Source organism: Anarrhichthys ocellatus, unplaced genomic scaffold (genome assembly GCF_004355925.1).
Source record: "Anarrhichthys ocellatus isolate YVR2014 unplaced genomic scaffold, GSC_Weel_1.0 scaffold11, whole genome shotgun sequence".
Lineage (NCBI taxonomy): Eukaryota > Metazoa > Chordata > Actinopteri > Perciformes > Anarhichadidae > Anarrhichthys > Anarrhichthys ocellatus.
The window spans coordinates 3,999,170-4,007,335 of NW_022280041.1; the positions used below are offsets into that span (position 1 = coordinate 3,999,170).

Below are 8,166 nucleotides of genomic sequence, written 5' to 3' on the forward strand. Positions count from 1 at the left end.
GCTGGCAGGAGCCTGTGTGAAGTGTGGGAAAGGCGTGTACGGGGCGGTTTAGTGGGGGGGGGGGGTTACTCACCACAGGACACACAGGTGAAGCAGCGTGTGTGATAGAGGCTGTCCTGAGCCTGGCAGGCGTTATCCGCCCCGTACACGCCTTTCCCACACTTCACACAGGCTCCTGCCAGCACAGAGTGGGGGGGGGGACGACACAACAGACACAAACATGCATTTAGTCGGGAGTAATGGCTCGGCGGGCTCTTAACACTCCCGTTTACGACGCATTCCGAGAGGATGTGTCTGAAATCCAACTCCACACAGAGTGTCAACACTTGTAAATCCTCTCGTTCGCACCACCGAGGGGATTTTCACACAGTTCGAGCCCGGCTACCCACGGCAGCCTGTGTGCTCATCCACCCAAGTGTCTCCGTCGAAGCTCTGTTATTAAAGGGGAAACTCCACCGGATCAGACTCCAGAAAATAGACCCTTTAAATTTGACTTCAAACCCCACAATTGGAGCCGTTTGGAGATTAAATGAGCTTAAACTACCCCGGGAAACAACATCGCTTATTACTACCTGCATCAGCACTTTTGCTGCTTCCTTCTAGTCAATGGAAGATAATTGTTTCCCCCCCATTTAAAGTAAATTAAACAAATGCCTAACTGCCACTTTCTGGCCAAATTGTATCATCTTTCAGCTCCTTTTCCCCCAATTTAGTGTCAGATATAAAAACTCTATTGTCATAACAGTTTGCACCAAGTCAAAATTAGCCCACCGTAAAAAGAAACGCCTCTATAATATAAAACTTAAAGCCAGGCAAACTGTACAGCGACCCAACGTCTCCGTGCGTTTGTCATCTCACAGAATACAGTTTAGTGTAAGTACACGTTCAGCACTAGTCGGGGCGCTAAATGTAAAGTGGAAAAGTGGCGACAGCGTTTCTATTTAAAGGCTCTGCCTGCGTTTTTTCCCCCTTTCTAATGTGGTCGAGGGAGTGTCACACAAAATTGAGAATTCCTACACTCTTGGACAGTCCTTTCAATACTTAGGAACGGGCACCGAGTCTCTGCCCAAAGCCAAACACTAAAAAGGGAAACCATGACTCAAACACGTCCTTTTTAACTTGTGGGAAGAAATCATTAACAAAATATAAATTAGATCGTTTCTTAGTTCACGGGGCAATATATTTTTGTAGTTTTACTTTCTGTTTTTATTTAATTAAAGCTCACACTTTCATATAAGTGTGCTGGCGAGTGTCTGCTGAGCTCAGAGCATCTGTCTTCACGCCTCAGAGCTTGCGATTCCTTCCTAATGGCTGAGCGGTATAGTATTGGATGTCCCCTCCGGGCACGCATACCTGAGCAGAAAAACAGGCTCCAGCACACCGCCCCTGCACACGCCAAGGCAGCATTACACACACACACACACACACACACGCACACACCAGGATGCACACATGACTCACACACACCCACAGCGTTACCGTGGCCTGAAGTCACTCGGGGCGGGAGGGGGGGAAACACACCCTGCCACAGAGAGACAATACACACACACACACACACACACACACAGATCATGAGCCTTAATCTTCTGTGACTCACAGTAATGGTCAGAGCGGTGTTTATATGGAACCGTGTAATTTGTGTCTTGAGCGTTGCAGCAGAATTTTGCAGTTTGACGGCCGTGTAGAGTCGCTGCATTAGCCCTCCCATGTGCACCACGGGATCAGCTGACGTCGCCTGATGTCTCGGGCCACAGGTGCGACCATGAGAGCACACACACACACACACACACACACGCACACGTCTGTCCTACGCGTTTTTTAGATTTTTCTTTCTCTTCAGCCGAACACATCTACTTGTCTGGATCAGTTTCTGCAGCCGGAGATGTTTTTCTCTTCTCCTTTATGCTTGGCATGCTACGACGCTGCGTGTCTCTGCAGGTTTCCAAAAAAGGTACCATCCATCCATCCATCCATCCATCCACTCTTTCAACTATTAATCTGTCCGTCCATCCATCCATGCAACCCTTTCATTTAGAGAGAACCCTGTGATCTAACACCAGGCAGCGTGGAGGACAATAATAACACACCGAGGGCGGATGCCGGGTGACCTGGCGCCCCATTAGGAATGCATGGGATACCGTGCGTGAACAGGGATGAGTTTACAATTAAACGCAGCTTTGTTTAACTCGTATCTTGGCTACCTCTCTCCTCCCTTTCCACGTGTGCCCTGAAAACTGTTAAAAGATAAAGAAAAAAGGATCTCACCAAAGAACTCCTGGCGGTTCTCCACGGCCTCCCTCCCACCTCCGACTCCTGGATCCTCCTGAGGTTTGACGGGCCCTCCGGCTGAGCAGGGCCCCATTGTTATTGTGCTGGGTTTGGAGAGAGCCGTGAGGGCCAGAGACTGCTCCTTCAGCATCAGCCCCTCCAGGAGCCCCCCGCCTGCCAGCGCAGCATCTCTCAGGAGAAGTCGGGTGAGCTCTTCCTGGTAGCGGGTGCCAGGCAGGTCCGAGTACCTGGTCCTGTCTCCCATCACACCCCCCTCTTTGCCTCTCACTCCGGCCTGCTGCTCCACCCACCACTCCGGGCCGGCCTGGTAGCACGCGGCCCCTGGACTTCCAACAGCAGGCGGGTAGGAGTGTCGGCTATCGTGGGCCCCCGGACGCATCCCTCCATCCAAGTACTGAGTCCAGGCCTCCACAGGGGTCACCCCGGCCCTGCCTGGAGGGCCATAACCAGCCATAGAGCCCCCTGTCTGCATGGAGGGGCATTGCTGCTGTGGGGGGAGGCCCCCGGAGGCTGAGTAGCGAGAGTCGTAGCCCAGGCTGATGCCACTGGTCCGGTTGCTGCTGCAGCGGCTCCCCATGGGGCTTCCTCCGCCGCCGCCGCTGGCCGTGCTGGAGGCGAAGCTGGACCTGGGGCTGACCAGCACCGACTCCTGGAGGCTGAACGACGAGCACGGGCTCAGGGTAGGTCCCGGGGGGTAGAAGAAGCCTCCTCCGCTCCCATCAGATGTGCGGTGCGGTGGATGAGAGAGGGACGCGGGCCTGGGGGTCTCCCACATTTCACTGCCTGTGCTCAGGCGTTTGTAGAACAGAGCCTCCTGGAGAGAGAGGCGCTTGTGCCTCTCGTGCTCAGAGAGGTAGCCGGGCTCTGCCAGGCCGCCTCTGGGAGCCGACCCATAGCCCGCGGAGGCCGGGTACGGCGGGGGAGCGGAGAGAGGCGGCGGCTGGGAGAGGAGCTGCTGTCGCCGCACCAGCTGCTGGAGCTCCAGGGAGTAGCGCCGCTGATTGAGGGACGCCTTGGAGCCGAACGCCCCCAGAGGGTCACACTCGGGGCCCAGGCCGGACTCGCGCCTCAGGTGGGAGTCCATGCCGTCGCCCAGGTAGCAGGACGCTCGCTGCTGGGGGGAGCGACGCCTCAGCGGAGCCAAGGTGGAAGGGTGGAGCGGTTGCTCGCCATCCTGAGGGATGGATGAGGAAGACGGCGATGGGGCGAGGAGCTGAGAGGGAGGCATCCCTCCTCCTCCCCCTCCTCCTCCTCTCCCACTGGCTGGAACACATGCGTCGCTTGTGGTCGACGAGGCAAGCGAGAACGGGCCGGGTCTCGAGGGTGAGGCTGCAGAGCTGGGAGCCAGTGGAAGACCGCCGCCGCCCCCGGAGTTGCCAGTGTTGGCGTTGCTGTTGTTGGCGTTGTTGGCAGAGTCATGCTTTTTCTTTGAGCTGTTGAATTTCACACTGCCCGAGTCCGTTAGCTTTAACTTCTCCAATAACTTGCTTATCGGCCTGTCCATGATGAAGCCTTCTCGTGGTTTTTACCTGGCTGGGGCAAAGTCAAATCCCACCCCCCCCACCTTAAATTACAGATTAATGTGCTCAAATACAGTGTGGGTACACAGCAGAACAACACAGTTCAAGTAAATCTAGTCTTCACTACGACAGATCAAATGGAAGCTTTTCAACCGGTTAAAAACTGGCCTTGAAACCAGCACAAACCTTTTAAAAAAAGAACCCTTATATACACTCAATAAATACAAGACAGATAAATAAGACTTTTTAAGACATTTCAGGGTGGTTACATGACTTAAGTCCTCGCAGTCATCTGGTTTGCCTTCATGTGGATAATCCACTGGCACGTGCAGGCTGCGGTGAAGAAGAATCCATTGGATTATTAGGCAATTACTAAAAGAGTTCAAGTCAATCCAGCCAGGAAATAAAAGACAAATACATCCAGGACACTTCGGGGTGACCTATGGTCGTGGAGGGCCTCCTTTGTGGACCCTCATGCAGCTCCACATCTGCATCTTCTCTCCGAGTTAATCTGTCTGAAATACACTTCAGTGGAGTCGGTGTGATATCTTGGTTATCCAGTGCGGTGTGGGGGTGTCTCTCTCCGTTTGAATTTCCCTTTTTTCTTCTCTTTCTTTTAAACACACAAAGCGGAGAGAGAGGTTCCGCGGGACGCAGTGCTAACAGTTATCACCGCTTCATGTGGGTCCAGTGTAGACAAGAGGAATAAATCCGTCTGTGCACAGATAAGTGGACTCACCCGACTTCTGCCATTCATCTCGGGGCGAAACGTGCTCGGAAAGAAAAACTAAAACAGCATTATTAACTTTAACTCAACGGGAAAAAACACACACGTATACCGGGGACTAAGTCTCCTCAGCCCGTCCGTCCATCCGCCTGGAGCTCGGCTGCTTTTATCATTCCCCGTTTCCAAAAAGGAAAAAGTAGCGAAATAGTAGCGGAGAGAAGTTTTAGGAGAGAGGGAAGGAAACGAGGGGAAACTGGAGCTCCGTTACAGTCACGTCCCAGCAGACCGGTGCTGGACTAAACGAGTCGCTCGAGATAAATAAAATCCCTCCCCGTGTGCATTGCACGGTCGACAACTTTGTCTTTCTTTCTTGCCCCTAAATAATTACTTACCTCCCCCCTCTTTTTTTTTTTTTTTTTTTTTTTGCAAGTCTGTCAAGCTAGCAATGACGGAGAGACCGACTTCCGGTTATACCCGTTCAAAATAAGCTCATAACCGGCGACTGTTATATTTAAAAGGTAAAACAATCTTAGCCGATTCATAGTAACGCTTAGGTTTCGCTTTGCATTGAAGACTATACTCTTGTTTGATATTTAGACACTGTTTTATAGTTAGAAACTCCCAAATGGTTATTTATTCGCCCTCCCTTTCGAAAGCTACATATACGTCGCCTTTATTTTGAAGGTGGAATCTCTGAACGACCGTTACTTTGCGTTCCGTCGGGTTGTCCAGCTTGACGCATCACTGTTCCTTTATCAGTGAGCGGCGGCTCGTTTCCCCCCACAAGGCCGGGACACCTTTCCACCAGCCATGACTGTTTCGTCATTCATACGCAAAACTCCCCTCAGAGGATGAGCACACTCCGCCAAGACCTGCTCTTTACAACAAAATAGCGATGTTAAATAAGAAACCTGCTCATGTAGAAAAACAACAGCCTACATAGTATATCACTGGGTTATTAGTGATGCATTAAGGTGCATTATGGTGCACCAGGTAAAGTGCACAAAGGCCTATAGGCTGCTGGATAGCTTAATTCATTATAATAAGTCAGAATGTATTGGTTAATTCATATTGGGTATTACTATTTGCAAAATAACTAAACTCTGCCAAGTAAACATATTGGATTAAAAAGTGCAATAGTCCTACTTCCATCTGAGGTAGTTGAGTAGAAGTATAAAGTAGCACAACATGGAAATATTCAAGTATTGTACAAGTACTTCATTGTACTTAAGTACAGACCTTGGAAATAATGTAGTTAGTTACAAAGTTCTTCACAATAAAAGATAAAGGAAAGAAAAATGTGATTTTTTGATTTGATGTTTGGTTAAAAAATGATCTGTGGGGTGTAGGAGCAGCACTTTGACTCAATACCTCAATATTTCTAAAACCTTTTTAACCGTTAGGTTCATATTTACTATGACTGTGCACTGGAGACAGATGTGTTCATGTGGCTGTGGTTTGGCACGAGCTTAAACGTTGGACTGGCCACCAAGCCAAACCACCACTGTAAACAATTCTGTTTTCAGAAAAGCCATTATTTAGTTTTTCCTCATATAACTGTAACCCCCAAAACCAAGCTTACTGCTGTCTCAATAATTCTGTTAAAGTTAGTTTTGTGGGCCTTAATGTAAGATATAACCTTTAATGTTTTAAACCATGGTGGAAAGTAACTCAAGTACTTTACATGAATATTTTCATAGTACTTTATACTTCTACTCTACGAGTAAGAGAAGTATTGTACACTTTTTACTCCCTTTTATTTACTTGACACTTAAACTTATCAGTTATTTTGCAAATTAAGATATTCCACACAAAACATATGGTCATCTTATTAAATATTACATCCTTAAAGATTAATCTACCAAATAGTATATAGATTAGTTAATATCCACAAAATGCTGCCCACACAAAAATAATAACAATAGATAATACCATATTTTACAACACCTTCCATATACTGTGCTCAATTTCAAATGCATGGCTTTTATTTATAATGCAGTAATCTAACAGTGGCACTACTTAGTAATCGCTGTTTCTCTGCATTTCACGCCAACTCATTTAAAAAAAACTGCGTCGTTCGGGCAACGGTACTACTTTATCGTTCCACCAGCCTGTGGAATGTGCGCAGGGACACCGGTGCGTGAGGCGGCGGGTGAATTTTTTCGGCGTGTCTGAGTTCTCCAAGGAAGATACAGAGTAAACATCCCGCTACTATTTCAGGACCGGGCGGCGTTAGTCAGCCAGCCCCGATTCCGGTCCCTTTTTATTTTGTGGCAGTTGGTGGACACACCTAAACACACAAAGCTCCGATAAAGTGACTGTGTTTGGCCCATGTTTTAATAAGCTTGTCCTTCTTTATGTGTGCCCTGGAGCCTCCCCCCCCTCCTCCTCCTCCTCCATATGGGAGCCTTTTCGTGGCCCCTGCGGTTCACCGGAGTCCCTGCAGCAGACTCTGGCGTTTAGCTCACAGGCTGCGAGTGGGAACTTGCCTGAAAAGCTAACAGAGAAATTCTTCTGGGCTTAGTAGCGGAGCACTTCATACAAAAACAATACTTTGAAGAGCTGCGAGAGCGGCGCGGTGCTCTGTCTGCATATCTGTCCCGTCTTTTAGGCCCTAAAACAGATACACCAAGTCAACCCACCCCTCCTCGTGTGTGTTTGTGTAATTACGGAAGGCATGCAAACACATGTGAGGCTTTTTGTTTTTGAGTAATTTCAGTGGAAAGATGTGTTGTCCAAACTTGAAGCGGAAGTCTGGTGTTTTTTTTAAGTATCTCACTTATTTAAACCTGAGAGACAGAGTACACAAATACTGGTCTCTCCTAAGTGATATTGTGGACCTCTTCAGACCTCTAAAGATATTATAGCCCCGATGACGTCACTGTGACATCTCATTATCTTTAGACGTGACAAAGCTCACCCCACAGCCTCGGGAGACGTTATTCAACTGTTGGCTGTGAAAACTACTCCTCGTGACGAGTCACCTGACTTTGACATGTACAATCAGCGGAGAGCTCCTTCAATGAAATATCTAATAGATTATTTTCGTTCCACTATAAAGCCTAACTGCAGATAATCAGCATATGTTTCCTACAGTAAAACAGGGCCGTTTATATATTTAATTACAGGTAAACGTTACATTAAAGATGCATACATCAACAGCGGGTATCGTGGAGGACAAAATACCAAGAAAATGCAACAGCAACAAAGAGAAAAGGTGTGTTTCAATGATGGTGATGGCCGAAGGTATGTTCCTGTTATGGGGCCCTCAGGCAAAGAAAATTGCTGTTGGGCCTCTATTGAACCCAAAATGCCTCTGCCACGTGCTGCCCTGTATGTCCCCATCATGTACAGTGCACAGATTCAACATCTGTATTGCTTGTACTGTTTTTGTATCTTTGTTTGTCCATTCTAGAAATAAAAAACAACCACAAAACTTTAGCAAAATCAATGTAAAAATAGAAAATACATATATATATATATATATATATATTGTCACTTTCAGCTTTTCTTTTCTTTTAGTTGTAAAATCTACTTTTCAGTCACAAAATAGTGACAATAAAGACAGCCAGGCCACCTCAGCGCACCTTTAGCACCACCTAGTGGTCAACGCGGTATTGCGCAGACAAC

At 48.0% G+C, this 8,166-nt stretch overlaps 1 protein-coding gene across 1 annotated transcript in view; it reads right to left on the reverse strand.

Annotated features, from left to right (window-relative positions):
* The window catches only part of ajuba (ajuba LIM protein), an 8,358-nt gene extending 3,430 nt beyond the window's left edge, over nt 1-4,928 (reverse strand). Inside the window, exons 1-2 of the mRNA XM_031850726.1 lie at nt 2,266-4,928; nt 74-175 (exon numbers count right to left, since the gene is read on the reverse strand). Coding sequence (XP_031706586.1) covers nt 74-175; nt 2,266-3,793 — 1,630 coding nt within the window. The 5' untranslated portion in view covers nt 3,794-4,928. The remainder of the gene's footprint in view (nt 1-73; nt 176-2,265) is intronic.
* Nucleotides 4,929-8,166: the final 3,238 nt, after the last annotated feature.